Source organism: Chenopodium quinoa, unplaced genomic scaffold (genome assembly GCF_001683475.1).
Source record: "Chenopodium quinoa cultivar QQ74 unplaced genomic scaffold, ASM168347v1, whole genome shotgun sequence".
Classification (NCBI taxonomy): Eukaryota; Viridiplantae; Streptophyta; class Magnoliopsida; order Caryophyllales; family Amaranthaceae; genus Chenopodium; species Chenopodium quinoa.
In genome coordinates, this window is record NW_018743977.1 from 745,447 (window position 1) to 764,694 (window position 19,248).

The following is a 19,248-nucleotide window of genomic DNA, read 5'->3' on the forward strand; positions in this document are numbered from 1 at the left end:
TATCTAAGAACACCAAATGATATTCTTTACAATTTATACAATAATCCCATAATCCATGTATTTGTTAAGCTGTGTTCTCTACACCTTATTTTTATTGAACTGAAATTATTTTTACCAGTTATCAATTATATTTATTCTTTAAAATTACTGACTTTTACGATTAAAACTTATTTTTATTGTTTCTATATTATACTCATATTTAATTTTTAAAATTACTTATTTTTACTAATTAAATATAAAACTTATTTTTTGTTAATAAATCCATACATATAAAAAGGTTATAAGTGACATTTAAATATTTGGAGTAACTATATGCCTAGAGTGGACATTAAGTACAATGATGGAAGTAGCTAGAATGACCGGAGGTTTGTCAAGTTACTATTTGACGAAATATAATATTTAGGACGACATTATAAATGACCTATATACCCTTATAAATAATCCCTTCTCCCTAATTCAATCTACCTCATACACCACCATCTCCTTCACACTCTTCACCAAGCCGCCACCACCCACAATATCAACCTAAACGACAAAAACCTCTTCACGACGATAGCAGCCCACCACGCAACACCGGCCGAGCTCCGTTGACCAGGGCCTAAATGACAACAACCTTTTCATGATGGCAGTAGCCCACCACGCAACACGGGCGAGGCTCTATTGACCTGGGCAAGCGCGAGATAGACGCCAACACCATCATGCCTCGTCAAGGGAAGCAACTATGGGGGAAAACGCCGGCCACCGCGTCAGTAAGTTTTTTTTTTATTTATTTTTTTTGTTGGTTACAAACGTCTGTCGGAGACGTCCTCAATGTGGGAGACATTTGTCGCAGATGTCCCTTCCACTGTGGAGACATCTGTTGTAGATGTTCTTCCGTTGGTAAAGACATCTGTCGGAGATGTCCTTACCACGGTAGAGACATCTCCTACAGATGTCCACCGATATTTATTTATTTTAAAAATTTTTGAAATTCGTTTTTTTTTTAAATATTTTGAAAATAATTAGTCAAAATTAGTCAATTAGTCAAAATTAATGTTTTGCATCTAATTCGATTTTTCATAATTAGTCAATATTAATAATGCATCTAATATGTGTCGTCCTTAATTTGGTTTAATTTTGCATAATTATATATACGTTCATTAATGTGGCGGTGTGGTGGTGGTGGTAGTGGTGGTGATGGTGGGCGGGGTATTAGTGGTGGTGGCAGTGTAGGTGTTGACGTGTTGTGGTATAAATTTGTGGTTTGAAGGTAAGTATGGGTGAGGATATAATAATATTTGAAAGTAAGGGTATGAATGTAATTAACATTGCCAGCTTGAGTATGTTTATTTTGTCAAATAGCAATCCAGTTATCAAATCAAAGTGCATTTTCCACCGCCGTGATAGATGGAGGCATGGAGCCAAACTCTACAAAGTGGCTTTAAGCTCACGTGTTCAACTTATAAAAGCTACTAACCAACTGTCAATCTTTATTTATTTATTTTTTTTACACCAGAGAGTGTTTCTCTTTACACCCATAAATAAAAAATGAAAAATATTTATTTCGTACTTCGTTTCATTCTGTTAGAGTAAACGAAATTAGCCACTTTATATTACGAATTATACCAGAAATCCATCAAATATATTTTTGTAAATTAACAAGATTAAACAAATACAATATGATAATAGTAACTAAAATCCAAAATATCTCAAAATGTTTTAGTTTATAAAAAACATTGAATATACTATACATACAAATTTTGACCTTCTCGTTAGCTTTTCAAGTTGAATTATAAGAATTGCTTGATCTGAGATCATCAAAATTGAGTCAAGCCTTGATTGAGTCGAGCTTGGGAATTGTTTTACAACATTATCACCCATAATATTGTGGAAGAGTGAGGGAGAGGGAGAGTTTGATTGGGTATTGCTGATGCGACCGTAAGCGGGGAGAGAAAGGGTGTTTGGGATATAAGAAAAATTACAATACGGCAATACTCATGCTAATTGATACCGTTATCAAGCTAGAAACCCTCAAAATAACTGTCATTCGTAATTATCAAACAATTCACTATCGATAGGTTGCACTGGATTGAAACTAGTATAGTATATTTACGGCTGCATCATGTACTTCCCAGTTAGCAATTAGCAGGATCCCCCAGCCTACCGCAAAAAAATTATGGTTAGTGCTTCATTTATAATACTTGATAAAATTAATTTCACAGAATTCTAGTTATCTTGAAGGACATAACTGGCGGTTTAGCTTCTTTTTTCTAGGCACAAGCTAACCAGACTTATTATTAGAGTAAAGTTCCAATTTTTATATAAGTTGGAGGGAGTATATACACTTATAAATACTCTCTCTACTCCGCTAAGTACCATGGTCATCTCTTTTCTCTGAACTTCTGAAGCAGTGAAGTAAGTGGAGAGAAATAAGACGACCTGCACACCACCTATGCACCCTATATAATTCTCCGAAAATTCAAGCAGAATCTAATGTGTCACTTACAATAAAAAACTTGAGTATAATTCAGGTCACAAATATAGGAACTCCTTACCTGCAAACTTTGTGACATTGGAAAAGCCTTTTCAAAACCTTAGGTAGGGCTTCTTGAGTTTCTTTTGACATGGAAGTGCTTGCAGAGTGTGCCACAGTTGTTGCTCTTACAGCACCTTCATCAGAAGGCATTGAGGATTCAGCTCTGATGGAGCTTCTCGAACTTTGCCCTGCTTTACGATTGGCAAATTTTTGTTGTATCAGTTGCCCATTAACTTCCCATAGCTTCATTTGCTTCTCGACAACATCTGGATAGAGTTTCATAAACGAAACATCTGTAGCCTCTTTGAACTTCCAATCTTTACAGGATGGTCTCTCAACAGCTAATTCTCTTAGTACTACTTTCCCAGTAGATTTCTGGGATCCCAGGACATCTAATTTTGTGTCTTTTATGAATGGACTCTGGCTGAACAGAAGAAGAGCATAATCTGTTGCTAAAATTTCTGGTCCACGTGCATTTGGATTCCGGATGCTAGATTTTGGAACCCAGAGACCTTGTACTAAATGAGCATATTTTTGAAGGATTACAAGAACTTCAACAGGGTCATCAGGCGCAAGATGCTTAATGGTAATAAACCGTTGAATAGAAGGTCCCTGAAATATTTTGAAAGTTAAAGCTCAAAAGAATATTTTTTTGAATTTTTATTTTCTCCAAGATTGTTTTTTGCTTTTTCACCAAACAGGAACATAAACAAAAAAAAACAGATATAGTGCCCAACTTAACTAAAGCAGGTGCTTGTTTTGCATGCAACTATGAAAGGGTAACATGTACTCCCTCATTCCATAGAATACTACCCAAAAAAAAAAAAAAAAAAAAACCCTTTAATATGTGTGCAAAACAATAAAGATATATTATAGCATAAGAAAATAAGTGGACATACATAACACAATTTGCCAGATTGATTCACCCCCAGGCAAAAAATATTTTTCTATTATAATGATTACTTTTCAACAAATTAAATCCACCTCATCTGGTGACAAGAATCATCATCTCAGAGTCCATGACCATAGAGATTATCATGTTTAACAAAGTAAAATCCGACATTATGTGTAAGCGTGCAACTCCACACATCCAAATTCAAAAATACATTTTTTAAGGTTCTGCTAGACATAAGCTCCCAACATCACCTGGGGCACAATAGAGCAGTTCAAAATGCTCTACATGAGTTCTTGTGAGGTGTCGTATCAATCTGTCATTGACCAGATCTATTGACCCAGGTGAAACCGTCTCAGAAGAGCAGGTAAGCAAATTTATACCAAAAATCATGGACATAAGTGGCCTAAACTATCCAAACAATAATCTCTTACCTTTTTTCTTATACTTAATTATTAAAAGATAGACCCACATCATTCTTTTTTTTAAAAAATTGGGTATTATACTAGTCAGCATAATCCTATTGAGTGTTACTCTATAATCCCTAAAATATGGAATCCGTACCGAGTTCAGATAAAAAAATCAAAAAGTGCATCTTTCTAAACAAATGGAGAGGGGACTTCTAAGGTCTCAATAAAAGGCTTACAAAGAGAGGATACTTACAAGTTCCTCCTCTTCTTTTTGCCTCAATGTTGTTTTGATGATGGTGTTGCCTCAAAATCTCCTGTAGTCTATTTAGATCATTCCCAGATATGGCTTGAGCAAGTTTAGGATCCCTCTGCAAGTTTTATAGGCACGCAAAGGTCAGAATAAAAGAAAAAGGCAGAAACTTAAAATATAGATATGTATTGGGAGTTGATTTCCCTGCACGAACTTGCTGTTTATGAGGTCACTTCATGCTAGGAAATCAACTCTCATTACAATACTGCTTCTATGGCAATCAACAAGCACAATACAACAATTGATTTACATTTAATTGAACAGCCTAAATCACTAATTTTCCTGAATAAAGGTTTACAAAAACAAAGCATTTAAAACAAGAATTAATAGTTCCAATTTCACAACGTAACACAATGATAATAGTCCAATCGAAAGCTAAACAATTTTTGCTCCACTAGTCGTCTAGCAATTGCTATCTTATCAAAGAATATTATATGAACACATCAATACCTGATACAAGTCATACAACTGAAACATCAGATAAGAATCACCACGAAATTGCTGCTGAAAAACAGCAGTATTCATAGCAGAACCATCGAGGGCCAGGTCAATTGAAAATGGACTACAAGAGCAAAGGTAAGTTAGAGTAACAGTTCATATAGAAAGGATTGTTTATCACAAAAATCGTCTGAATTTGATATTAAATTGCATATACACAGATATTGACAATAACAGTTCTCATGGCACATTAGTAGCATAACAACATTATGTTATAATAAACATCCCTAAATTAAGAGTAAACATTGTTGTAAACAATCAAACATTCCTTTTAAACAGAAAAAAATCGTGATACAATTAGAGTAGAGTTTCCAGTCCTAATTGACATTTAAAACTAAAGCCTAATTCACAATTCGCGTCATTTTTAAAGCATCAAAAAAGTACTTGTAAAAGCAGCACTGACATAAATAATAATATGAAAAATTAGTTTCCAGTCCTAATTGACATTTAAAACTAAAGCCTAATTCACAATTCACGTCATTTTTAAAGCATCAAAAAAGTACTTGTAAAAGCAGCACTGACATAAATAATAATATGAAAAATTACCGAGAAGGCGGAGCAGCATTAGAAAGCATCATGATCAAATCGCCATCACAAACACCGAGTACACTGAGTTTGTCATGATTATTCATCTCCTTGCCTTTGTACATCAATTGTTGCTGCTACAACACCAGCCCACTCTGCTCCCCCAAATCAAAACCAGTGACTACAATTCAATCTGATCAAATTAACAAAGATAGATTAGTGGTTTTAATTGTACCTCGACTTCAACCAAAGCCTTGACATTTTTGACCTGAGAAATTCAATTAAGATCCATTAGAAATTCAATTGGAAAAATTGAAATTGAATGCAAAAATTAGGGTTTAAGAGATGAAAGTGTAATTTAATTACAGCTTCATCGGGGTCGACATCTAGGAGATGAATTTCTCATCGGCAATCAATACTGTAATCTTTATCTTCTTGTTGAACAAACCTGAACTGAAGAAAACTTTGTTGTAGCCCACAAATTGCAACCGCAATGGAGCCATCGCCGATACAATCCCACACAGACAAACAACCTTCAAGCCACTTCAATGGAGCAGAGAAGCTTCACACCACATCAATGGAGAATTTCCTCTCTGCCTTCTTCACCTCGTAGACAAAAAATAATTAGGGTTCTATGACTTCCATCAACATGAGTGAGGAAAGTGAGAATAACTTTATCAAAAGCAAAAGGAAAGGAAGCGAGGAAAATCAGGAATGACCCGTCAAGATGCCCAAGACAGCAGCTCACAATTGAGGGCAAAAGAGTAATTTCAGGGGAAAGGGCAAGGGAGGAAATTTACTGTTCATAAGCTACAGTAGAAGTTTGCCATTTAATACACAACTATTAAAAAAAAATGCTCTATCGAAATGGGCATAAAAGATTATACTACCTCCGTTAAATATTAGTTGCAATTTTGGAATATTTTATATCTCACAAATAATACCCCAAAGTTACAACTAATATTTAACGGAGGTAGTAGCTTTTTTAAGCCAATTGGTTACCTTAATGTGTTCTTCAGACATGCAAACAAATTAATTAGGAATCAACAACCTATCTGAAGAGTGAAGTACGCAACATACAAATTGACTGCTGGCTGGCTGAATGCCGACTGCTGCAGCAAAATCGTTCATACATGCTTATATATTTGAAGAGCCCTCCCCTAAAGTATCCTCTTCAATACACCTCCAAATATAATCTATGTGATATAGTAAGTCAACACCATTCTAATGCTTGGAACTTGGAAGAGTGATAATTCTTTTAAATATAAACTATTAATCATTTACTTTGCAGTACACACTTTGATCAGGTCATCAGTAGTCCTGAAATGCATTTGGTCATAGAGAATGGATGACTAAAGAGAAATGGAAGAAGAATAATGGAAATGAAGCTCCTTATAAGTTATAACTGAACAAATGTCAGAGCTATGGTACTTAGAAGCAATAAGCCAATAGAAGATTGGGTGCCTTGAATTAGAAAACGCAACACCAGGAAAGTGGACAATATCTGAAATTAGGATCATCAAAATGTTGCAGAACAAAATTGGTAACTTTTTTATTCCAGGTTCTGCTCTATCAAACTACAAGCCACAACAGCTTTGAATTAACATCCAATAATTCAGCTTGCCAGTAAGCAACTTACTACCAAGCCACCTTAGTCACCCAGTGCCACCTCCAAACACATATATGAAAGACAACAGAAACTACACAATAGCTTCAGCTACTACAGGACGAAAAAACCTTTTTAAATGATGATGGTGTCGCTTTCTAATCAGCACGACAAGTCTTTTGATGCTTTGTCCAATTTTTTTTATAACTATTGTGTTTTACTCAATTGCAAATTTGCAACAGAGCATGCCCAAGTAATTTTAAAATGTTTGATCAATTACAACAGTCACCTGAACGGCCAGCGGGGTAGGGAAAGCTAGAACTTAAAAGATTATAACTATAGTATACCTCAAAATGCCCCTTTTGGCATTCATTAGAAAACCGTCCAAGAAGAGCCAAATTACTCCTGAAAGAAGAAATTGATAATAATATCAGGAACTATGTATATAATAATGCATGGATAAGAATTGCATAAAGAAGCCATGAGATAATTAGTCATAAATTCAAACCTATAAAAACTCTTGTCGAATGCATGGACAACTTAACTGGTCAAAGTCCCATATCCCCTCTTATTCAAGTTCTTCTTGAAAGCAAACATAATTCACTCATTGGAGAGCCCCAAGAATGCTGCAACATGCTAAAGAAGGCATCTTGGTGGTATATTAGAAGATATCTATGCAGATAATTAAAAATATAACATTAAAAGTACATAAACAATGCAGATGAAATTTGAGCTTGTATATCCAACCCTACAAAAAAGACAACTCATGATAAGATGTACTCCCTCCGTGTTTTGATAAGCGTTACACTTACTAAATGCGGCCGTATTTTAATAAGTGTTACACTTTCTTTTTTGACTAAAGCTACATTTAAATATAATATCTCTCCCCTTTCATGGTCCCCACCCAAACCCACTACTACGTTTTTATTATTTTTTTCCTCTCACATTCATTACTTTTCAATAAACTATTAACCCCACCTCTTTCTTTTACAATTTTTTAATACTTTAACTACCACATTTACCTCTTATTTTATTTAAGTTAATTATATTGCCTAAAACTATGTGCCGGTCAAAGTGTAACACTTATTAAAACACGGAGGGGGTATAAAAAAAAGATTCGATCAACAAATTTGAGAAACAATTTGTAAATAATAAAAAAAATCAAAAATCAACACCAATATTTTAATCAAAAAAATACTTAAATCAAGAAAATCAGACTATTCCATCACAAAGTCTAAAGCAGCTTTGTTTCTACATCAAGCTTGATTAACATATCTGATTTCTTTCCAGTTTGTTGACACTCTAATCAACATTTAGGTCATACTTGTTTATCACACAATTAACCTTTTGTCATCTCAATTACCATAATTCTAAATACATAATATGTTCTGATTGCTCGTTGTCATAGCAGCTTTAATTTGTCATTGATCTGATCATTTCTTTCCTACAAAAGAAATCAATTTATATTCATACATGGCCATGGGTACTCAGAAACCATTATACACAAATAACATCAAATACTCAAACATGCCTTGACCATAGAAGCGATTAACATGGAAATGTCAAGGTCACGAGTCCTTTTTATCATTAAGATAGTTCAGTCAATGAGCTTTTCACTCCGGCTCGAGATGGTATTATTTAAGGCCAATGGTTACTGTCTTAATGGCAATAAGTAAGCTACAATTGTACCAAAAAAATTGATACTTAAAACCTAATCCTGCTCCAAATTGTAAAGTCAATTAGACATTAAACAATCCTAATCAAATAAATAAATAAAACCCTAAGTTTAGAATGCAAAAAAATAAAATCCCTTTTTTTTTTTAACAAAATTGAATCAAAGCCATCTGAAATAATTGAATTGAATTAGAAAAACTCCAATTTTAAAACGAATTGAATTGAGTCGAGAAAACCCCTAAAACTTAAAGAAAACCTGCTTGACCAAATAATAAAAGGCTTGGTTCTTAAAAGCAAAAGAAACGGGATGATTACAGAGTTTAAATTACATACCTCTACTACTACTGTCCAACTCTCAAACAAAGGCTGGTGAAAACCCCTCAAAAATATATCCACCCATGCACCCTTAGCCAAAAGAGAAACAATTAAAAGCCACAACCTTAGCTTCCATTGATAAGGAAATCATACATAGAGTTAGTGATGTGATTATTTTGCTCACTGGAAAAAAAAGAGCAAAAATTCTTTGATGTTTCCATACCAACAATTTCGCACATATATATATAAGCACTAACTTCCTAACAGATCCAGCTACCACAAACGAAATGGCATAGCCAGCCAAATCAAAGAAGATGTACTATTTGATTAACAGTTCTGGAATCAATGCCATCCAGATTAATGCCTAAGAGCTCCAAAATTTGATAACCAAATGAAAATGAAAAGAATAAAACAAAAAGAAATACTACCACATGAAAAGGAACAAAAACGGCTTCAGCCACTTCATGTTACAACACTGATCATGGTCCACTAACAATCTATGGTTTGGCATGATCATCTTCAGATCCAACTGCCTCTTGCTCCAACTCTTTAACTGCACTTACAAGACCTCGCGTAATACCAGGTAGATACAAACCTTTCTCTTTCATTTCTTCCAGAAGCTTCTCTGCTGATTTCCAATCTAAAGCCTTCAAACAAAGTGATTGGATAAACTTATTGTACTCATCTACATTAGGCTCAACCCCGGAGTCCTTCATCTCACTCAGCAGTTTCATAGCCCTGTCAAATTCTCCAAGGTTGCAATATCCTCGAATGAGCGAATGGAAAGTAGCAGGGCAGAGCTTGGAGTGTTTCCTTTTTGCCATTGACAATACTTTGCGAGCTTCTTCCATCATACCACCCTTTGCGTAACCACTAATTATGACACTATAAGTATAGACATCAGGTTTCAGTCCTCTAGTCTCCATAAGTTTCAGTAACCTCTTGGCATCTTCCATATCTCCAGCTTTGGAAAGAGAGTTAATGATAATATTAAAGATTGCATTCCCAGGAGGCGGACCTTTTTCCATCATCTCAGCAAACAACTTCTTAGCACCCTCAATGTCATTTTTCCTACACAAACCACGGATGACCCATGAGAACGGATTGATAGCATGTTTACGAACTTCATCAGAAACATCAACCAGCGTCTCCTGTGCTAAGTCCACAGTTTCATCCACCTTCGACAGACAACTTATCAAAAAATTAACTGCCTTCTGAGAAGGATACTTATTATCCCTCTTGGCAGCAAGATAGACAACATGGGCCTCCTTGGACTTGTATCCTTTGCATAAGAATGATATGATCTCACCAACCTTCTCACTCTCTGGAAGCATTCCAGCATCGAGCATTTTCTGAACAACTAATGTAGCCCAGTCATAAAATGACCTCTTGCAAAGTGCCTCAATCGTAAGATAATAACTGTCTACATTCAGGACGCAGCCAAATTCCTCAAACTTCCCAAATGCCTCATATGCAGCCTTTCCCTTACCCAATTTCAAAAACGCCGATATCAATTGATTTAGCATTTCAGCATCAACAACACCACTCTCTTTCTCACCCATTTCCTTCACCAAATCCCACAAAGCATAAACATTTTTCCTCTTGGGTTCAGAATCATTGCAAATAGCACGGACAAGTTCACTTAACAACAAAGTATTACCTTTAAATTCATTTCGACTCGAAACCCATTTGTAAAACCTAATCAAATGATCCCCAGGAATAAGCGGTGTTTCGAGCACTCTCACCACAAACTCCTCATTCAACTTCAAATCCATACTATCAAGGCTAGACTCTAAAGACCCATCTACATCATTTAGAAGCAAAGACAATACATTTTCCAATTGTTCAACATCAACCCCAGTAATTTCCTCACTTACCCCTTCTAATCCCTGATCATTTAACCCAATACCACTCATCTGGGCATCATTAATTTCATCAAAATTAGGGTTCAAACCAAGTTGTTGAGAAGAACTAACATCATGGGTATCATCAAAAACCCCACCATTTTCCAATTCAACGTCCTCAGAAGAAGTGGAATCATGATTCTCAGTCTCAATTTCACTTATTGAAGAAGAATGAGAGAAAAACCTGTGATTCTGATAACAAAACTTGCCGGGATTCTCGATAACTGTAAAATGTGATGAAATCAAGGGTTTATGGATTACCTGAGATGGTGGTGTTTGGGTAGAAGATATCAATTTTCGCCCAAAACTTCTGGTAAACGAAGATCTTGATGCTATGGATCTCCACATCTCTTCTCTCTACTCTCTTTTCTCTCTCCTCTTTCTCTCGATTTCTGCGAGCGTGGGCTATGCAACGTCGGAGTAGGGTTTTGGGGTAGTCCTGTGTTGGCTGTGTAATTCAATGTCGCAACTCGCCGTTTACTTTGGTAGTGTAAGGTCATTAAGCCCTATAATCGGCTGTTGGTGCAATGGTGATTGGAGCTGTACTTGATAGGGAGAACCGCGTGTTCAATCCCCGAAACAACAATGGGGAGGGGGTTGGAACCTAACCATCTAGAACTGAACCCCGAATCCGAATTATCCCAAAGGGTGAACCGGGTGGAAAACCAAAAAATAAAAAATTAAGGCCTCTAATCCAAATTTTATTGCTTTAACATTTTACGCTCCATATGTGTAAATATGATTTTCGGTTACTTTTACGATTTTATCTCTAATTCAATGTGATTGTATATTAATTACGATAACGAGGTGTTAAATAAGTGGTTTGGTTTGTATTCAACTTTGAGCTATTTGATTCTAATTTGCTTTATGTATGAGTTTTCTTCAGATTTATGATCATTAGTTTACCATGAAACATGAAATAGTCTATAAAATCGGGTCATGTTTATGTGAGCCTATAATTAGATATAACCAATTGAGTTTTGATTATGATCACATTTGATAATCACAGTTGTGTACAAACACAAAGTCACTAAAACTAAAAGATTCATGTTCAAACCATGTAAAATTGTAAATTGAAGCTAGGTTGTAGAGAATCTTAATAAAGAATTTAGGCCCAAGGTTGATAAACAAATGGTGGCCAAGATAGACCCAATTTTGGATCAAATTATTGCATCTGTACTTGGGGAAGGAAATTCTAATGTCTACCTATGAACTCATTAGACATTTGAATATGTCTCATGGGGTAAAATGATTATTTAATAAATGTTTCATTTAGAATAACACCTAGATGAGAGGGAAAGGGAAATATGGAGAGAATTTGAGATATATAGGAGAGTGTAAAATCACAATTGACAGAATAATGCATGAAAATATATAAAATAGTTAGTTGGAACCACCACACAATTATATTGATACTCCGTGATTTTGAATACCATTTTAAGCATCGTGTTCCTATGTGTTACGCAATTAACAAGATGCAACGTGACTACATTTAAAAAAAAAAAAAAAAAAACTAGTTGTTGGAGCGCCCGCAACACGGACGCCCCCAAATTTTGTGAAATTAAACGGGAAGTATAAAACGCGTATTTTTTTAATTTTTTTTCATTAGAGCAGTATTTAATGTATATGTAAGTTTAAAGAGGCTATGTGAAAAACTTTTAAAATAATAGCGGTGGTGTGTTTAATGTAGTGTGCATTTGCAGTTTTCAATATTTGCCAAAATTATTTACGAGTTAGTTAAGCTTGCTTAATTCTCGTAATGACAATATGTAATACCTAATGTAACATTTAATTAAAGTGGAGCAAAGTTTTTTTTTATAATAATCTTTGTTTAAAAAGAAGAATGCATGACTAAGTTTTTATTTTGGGAAAGGATTGTTCTAAAATTGCGTAAATAAATTTGATGTATAAAATGTGTACTCATTGATTGGTAAAACATGGACTAATGTAAAATATATTAGGAATAAGTCTAAGTTGCAAATCCAAAACAAATGTAAAAAAGGAACAACGATATTAGTAGGTAGGTTACCTTGTTGCAAGTAAACTATCAAAAAAAGAAAGTGGTATAGTAGGCAAAATTTATCTAGGTTCCTTAAATTGGTAAAATATTAAAATTCATAAATGAAGGAATGATGTTGATCAACTGCCCAATTTTAAATTGGAATCATCATGTTGAACTACACATAAATTATATATTACATTATTATTTGAAGAGTTAATGTTTTAGGTTGAATAATCTGAATATTGATCTTAAATATATTAATTTAGATCGTGAAAGTTGAAGTGGTGATTTTTATATTAAAAAACAAGCACTAACACATTTTTTTTTTATCTTCTCACTCCAATGCATACAATGAAACAAGTATTAGCAACTGTTAATTTGAATAAAAAAAACAACAAAAAGTCCAAATAACATTTATCAATAGAGGTGTATAAGTGTTTGCTCTTTTTTTCAAATACTCTATATAGTCACTTATGTTTAATGGATAAGTGTTTTTTTTTTTCAACTAATTACTTTGTATTGGTTTGAAGTAGAAAATGAGGAAGCCCCAGTTAATATCTGGATAAACAAAATTTATTTATCACATGACATTTTGGTAAATAAATGAACAACTTTATCTAGTCATCATTAATGTAGGACCCACTTTTATGGAAAAAGTTGTTGATTTATTTACAAAATTGCCATGTGATAAACAAATTTTGTGAATCTAAGAGATTAACTTGTATTTACCCGTAGAAAATGAATAGTTAGTGTAGTGAAAAGTCTCTGTACAAAATCTATAAAACGTTTTACTCCGTATTTTTGTGCATTTGATTACTAAACTCTAGCTAATTGAAACTCTGTCATTTCTCTTTCTTCCATTCTTCTCTTGAATTTAGACATGGCAGGTGATAGGGAAGGTTGATCTTCTAATTCGAGGGTTAGTAGGAAAGAAAGTGCGATGATCAAGTATGAAAATGTACCTTTGTTGAGCCTTTTGGTTTTGATGGACAAATTGACAAACTCGACTAATGAATGTTTTGAGTCTTTGGTGAATAAAGGATTCAAGCAAAGTTCGTTCCGGAGTAGGAACTTGGATGCGGAGTAGCATTCTTTAAAAAGCCTCGTGCAAATCTCACGTTCTAGTTTTAATTGTGAGCACTCAATAATATAAAGTCGGAAAGGAAATCAATGACTTATGTTAAAGACTACTGGAATAAAAGTTAGTTTTAAAAGATAATTTCTTAAAGAAAAGATAATTTGTAAAAGTTTTAATAAAGATAATTATCGAAGATAATTATCTAGTTGTTTTAATAAATAATAAATTTATCTTTTCAAATAAAATCTTTTTAAACAAACTTTTGATAATCTTTTAAATAAAATATTTGATAAAGTTAGCAAGTGGTTTTTCTGTGAGAAAATCTTTTATACGGCTAATGGTTATCAAGTTGTTAGGATAGTGGTTTAATTAGATAAGGCTAGGAAACCTCTTCATGATCACAATCTGTCAAGATAACTCCACAAGTTGTTAGTGGGTTGTTGACATGTGGACGTGATTATGGTGGAGGTTAATGACTAAGCCTTCTCTATAAATACTCGTGCAAACTATCTCAGAAAAACATAACTCTTAAGCATAAAAATTCCAGTAGCCATCTAATAACATAAAGAGAGTTATTTTCCTTCATATATTCTTGAGTGCAATAGGTATTTGTAATCACAGATTGTATACAAGTACTTTGGGGTTGGGATTGTGAGTTTGTAAGGTGAGGTTAAGGAAGCTTCGTTGCTGAAGTCTTCTGTGAGAGTTGGGAACAAGTTCCTAATTTGGGGAACTTGTTAACGGGTTTGAATCTTCACTTGTACAGAGTTTGATTACATAGTGGAAATTTAGAAAAGCCTATATCTTCTCTCGTCATTATTTCATTTAGTTAAATTCCGCAAAAAGTTTTTAGATTTCACCTCAAATACAATTCACCCCCCCCTCTTGTATTAGCCAGTTAGACTTACAGTTGGTATCAGAGCGGGAACTCAGAGCACGCAGGCAACCCTGTTGAGTAAGTTCCTGGAAAATGGCTTACACAGAGGAAAAGGAATTCGGGAGTACATCCATTCAAAGGCCTCCATACTTCAATGGCAAATTTTATCCTTATTGGAAGGATAAGATGGAAATCTTTATCCAAGCAGAGAATTATCAGGTATGGCGGATTTTACAAGTAGGAGATTACGAAATTACGAAAACAAATGCTAATAATGAGGTAATCCCTAAACCTATGGATGAGTATGAAAAAACTGATTTTGAAAAACTTGAAATGAATGCTACTGCCAAAAAATTTTTAATTTGGGGACTTGGACCCGATGAACATACTCGTGTCAAAGGGTGCAAGTCCGCAAAGGAAATTTGGGATCTTCTGGAAGTTACACATGAAGGAACGTCAGATGTTAAACGTTCCAAAATAGACATTCTTTTGTCTCAGTATGAGCGCTTTGAAATGGGAAACAAAGAATCCATTAAAGACATGTTTACTCGATTTAAAAGTATTACTAACGAACTAACGTGTCTTGGCAAGATAATTCCTATAGATGAGCAGGTCAGAAAAGTCTTAAGAAGTCTTCCAGACAATGACAGATGGAGAGCAAAGGTTGCAGCGGTGCAGGAATCAAAAGACTTCACCAAGTTCAATCTGGAACAACTTGCGGGTTCCCTCATTACTCACGAGATCCAGTCGAACAATCGGACTCAGGAGACTGTCAAAAGTCAAGGGCTAGCATTAAGAGCTAATGAAGAATCCGAAGAGAAGTCTGACATCGATGAAGAAGAAGCTGCAATGTTGGTGAGAAGGCTGAAAAAATTCTACCGTAACAACAAGTTTTTAGACAAGAAGAAAGGATACAGTAAAAGAAATCAGGAACCCAAAGCCAAGTCTTCTTGTCACAAATGTGGAAGCACCAACCACTTCATCAAAGAGTGTCCATTATGGGAATCTGAGAAAGGCAAGGGAAAAGAAGCTGATCAAAGCAGAAATTCCAAGCCTAACTTTTCTAAAACAAATTTCAGGAAAGCAATGATTTCCACGTGGGGAGAATCAAGTTCCGAAGAAGAGGAACAGGAACACACAGACGATGAAGTAGCCAATCTCTGTCTAATGGCAAAGCATGATGATGAGGTAGTCATTCAACCTAGTTATTTGAAATCTCTCTCAAAGGATAAATTAATCTCTTTATTGTTAGAAACCTTAGATGAATATAAAGAATTATGTGCAAAACTAAGGCAAGCCGAAAAGGCAACTGGAATTTGTAGAGATCATGTTAAGTATCTGAATAGCTTAAGAAATGATGTTCAAGGCAGATTCTTTGAATTGTTAGATAAAAATATTATGCTAAAAGAATCCCTTGAAAGAGTCAAGAGTGAGAATATCATGCTGAATATTGAATTGACTCAATATAAAATGTTGTGTACTAACATTGATTCTTGCAGGTCTACTGAAGTTCCTTTAATCATGTTTAATAATGAACTAGAGCATGTTAAGAAAGAGATAAAGGAAACCAATGATAAAAATGAGAAACTAGAAAAGGACCTAGAAATTGCAAGAAAAAGTAAAAATACAGCAAGCACGGGTGTTCCCAAGTGGGTAAAGGAAGCTCAGACAAAAAGAACAGAAGGTCTAGGCTATAAGAAGAAGTCCACTGGAAAGAAAAAGAAATATGTGAACTTACCTAGTGAGACCGTTTGTTCTTTTTGTGGTAAAAAGGAACATCGCAGTGAAGAATGTACTAAGAAAGCAAATCTGTACAATAAGAATGTGAACTATGTTTGGCAGAAGAAATCTGATTTAAATGTGTCAACACAGGAACCCATGAATGAAAGGGTTCCTGCTACTAACCCTTAATTTCTTTTGCAGGTCGCAGTGAGGGGGAACAACCAGTGGTACCTCGATAGCGGTTGTTCTAAGCACATGACAGGAGATGAATCCAGATTTCTCTCACTGACGGCCTATACAGGGGGAACAGTGACCTTTGGAGACAATAAGAAAGGCAACATTGTTGCTGTTGGCAAAGTAGGAAGGTCAAGTTCCCATGCAATTGACAATGTATTTTTAGTCAAGGGTTTGAAGCATAATCTACTCAGTATTTCTCAGTTTTGTGATAAAGGAAACTCTGTAAGCTTTTCTTCTGAAAAATGCAAAATCATCAACAATAACACTGGTAAAATCGTTTTGGAAGGAACTCGTAAAGGGAACACATATACCGTGGACCTTAACAAAGTTCCAAAATACAATCTATCTTGTTTAAGTGTTATTGAGGATGATCCACTTCTATGGCATAAACGTTTTGGACATGCTAGTCTTTCATTGCTTGACAAATTAAGGTCAAAGGACTTGGTAATCGGATTACCTTCTATCAAATTCCTAAATGACAAAATTTGTGAAGCCTGCATCAAAGGAAAGCATGTTCGATCATCATTTAAATCAAAGAAAATGGTAAGCACCACAAAACCATTGGAACTCATTCATATGGATTTGTGTGGCCCCGTTAGAATTCAAAGTAGAAGTGGAAAAAGATATGTCTTAGTTCTTGTGGATGATTATTCTAGATTTACATGGGTCATATTCTTACATAGTAAAGATGAAACTTTTGATATGTTTATGACTTTCTTGAAAAAGACACAAAAATCAATAGGTAATCAACTTATTCATATGAGAACTGACCATGGTACGGAATTCGAAAATTCCAAGTTTGATGAATTTTGCAGAGAACAGGGAATAAGTCACAATTTCTCAGCGCCAAGAACACCACAACAAAATGGTGTGGTTGAGAGGAAGAACCGAACATTGGAAGACATGGCAAGAACAATGCTAATAGCAAGTGGGCTTCCAAGGAATTTTTGGGCAGAAGCCGTCAACACAGCATGCTATATCGTCAACCGAGCCATGCTCAGACCAATGTTGGACAAGACACCTTATGAATTGTTAAAAGGGAGAAAACCTAATATTGCTCATTTAAGAGCTTTTGGATGCAAGTGTTTTGTTCACAATAATGATAAAAGAAATCTTGGAAAATTTGATGAAAGGAGTGATGAAGCAGTCTTTTTAGGATATGCATCTAATAGTAAAGCTTATAGAGTTTACAATAAGAGGACTATGTGTGTAGAAGAAAGTATACATGTGATTTTTGATGAAACTAATAATTATGAATGTGTACAGGAATATGAAGATGGAGATTTCGAAATTGGTCTCACTCGTTCAACAGACCAAGATGAAGAATTAACTCCCAAAAAGCAGCCTGTTCGAATTACTGAAAATGCTGATAAGGAACCTACTGAAGTTCCAAACAATACTGAAGCCTCTGATCAAAATACAGAAGAAACAGAAAATACAGAAGGCGAAGCAAATGCAGAAGCAGAACACCATGAAGAAATGGAAGAAAGAGCAACTCAAAATAACACTTTTATACCAGCTCAATCATTCCAACCAAAGCCATGGAAACATCAAAGGTCACACCCCCTGGATAAAATTATAAGTGACCTAAGCAAGGGAACTCAGACGAGATCCCAACTGAAAAACTTTTGTGCATTCAATGCCTTCCTATCAACACTGGAACCTCGAAATCACAAAGAAGCTTTGGAAGATGCTGATTGGATTGTTGCCATGCAAGAGGAATTAAATGAATTCGAAAGAAACAAAGTGTGGCACCTTGAACCTAAACCAAAGAATCAAAAGGTTATTGGTCTCAAATGGGTATACAGGAATAAGCTAGATGAACATGGCACAATTGTAAGGAACAAGGCAAGATTGGTTGTTAAAGGCTACAATCAGCAGGAAGGTATCGATTTTGAGGAGACTTTTGCTCCTGTAGCTAGATTAGAAGCAATTCGTATTTTAATTGCATTTGCTGCATTTATGGGTTTTAAACTTTATCAAATGGACGTCAAATGTGCTTTTTTAAATGGTTTTTTAAAAGGAAGACGTCTATGTTGAACAACCACCTGGATTTGAGGATCCAAACTTTCCTAACCATGTTTTTAAGCTCGATAAAGCACTGTATGGATTAAAACAAGCTCCAAGAGCATGGTATGAAAGACTTTCAAAATTCCTTTTACAAAATGATTTTAAAAGAGGAAAAGTTGACAAAACTTTGTTCTTAAAATCAAAAGGAACTCATTTATTAATTGTACAAATTTATGTTGATGATATTATTTTTGGTGCAACTAATGAATCCTTGTGCAAGTACTTTGCTGATTTAATGAGCAGTGAGTTTGAGATGAGCATGATGGGGGAACTCAACTTCTTCCTTGGGCTCCAAATTAAGCAAACTAACGAAGGAATAATGATCCATCAGCAGAAATATGTGAAGGAGTTATTAAAAAAATACAGTATGGAAAGCACAAAGATAAACCACACTCCCATGGGAACAACCACAAGGTTGGACCAAGACCCCAAGGGAACTCGTGTGGATCAAACAAAATACAGAGGTATGATTGGTTCCTTGTTATATCTAACTGCTAGCAGACCTGACATTTCGTTTAGTGTAGGTCTTTGTGCAAGATTTCAATCGGATCCAAAGGAATCGCATCTAACAGCCGTCAAAAGGATTCTACGATACTTAAAAGGGACGGAAGAC

The 19,248-nt window shown here is 35.0% G+C and overlaps 2 protein-coding genes across 10 annotated transcripts; both read right to left on the reverse strand.

The window, feature by feature from the left end:
* Positions 1 to 1,595: 1,595 nt before the first annotated feature.
* On the reverse strand, positions 1,596 to 7,725 carry LOC110689669. Of its 9 annotated transcripts, none has more exons than XM_021866445.1 (8): positions 7,265 to 7,725; positions 7,104 to 7,161; positions 5,599 to 5,750; positions 5,386 to 5,418; positions 5,172 to 5,305; positions 4,578 to 4,689; positions 4,071 to 4,185; positions 2,215 to 3,127 (listed from the first exon to the last, which is right to left on the reverse strand). In XM_021866445.1, the coding sequence occupies exons 5-8, from the start codon at positions 5,273 to 5,275 to the stop codon at positions 3,096 to 3,098; spliced, it is 363 nt and encodes a 120-aa protein (XP_021722137.1). In that variant the 5' UTR covers positions 5,276 to 5,305; positions 5,386 to 5,418; positions 5,599 to 5,750; positions 7,104 to 7,161; positions 7,265 to 7,725; the 3' UTR covers positions 2,215 to 3,095. The 9 variants fall into 9 exon arrangements, 8 of the variants coding, with proteins under 8 accessions (XP_021722137.1, XP_021722138.1, XP_021722134.1 ...); XM_021866446.1 differs by having other exon boundaries at positions 5,517 to 5,750; XR_002504932.1 differs by adding an exon at positions 1,596 to 2,139 and having other exon boundaries at positions 2,535 to 3,127; positions 5,172 to 5,750.
* Positions 7,726 to 7,800: 75 nt separating this feature from the next.
* Positions 7,801 to 11,132, reverse strand: LOC110689671 (pentatricopeptide repeat-containing protein At3g02650, mitochondrial-like). Its single transcript, XM_021866448.1, has one exon. It carries the CDS (start codon positions 10,995 to 10,997, stop codon positions 9,243 to 9,245), a length of 1,755 nt encoding a protein of 584 aa, XP_021722140.1. The 5' UTR covers positions 10,998 to 11,132; the 3' UTR covers positions 7,801 to 9,242.
* Positions 11,133 to 19,248: the final 8,116 nt, after the last annotated feature.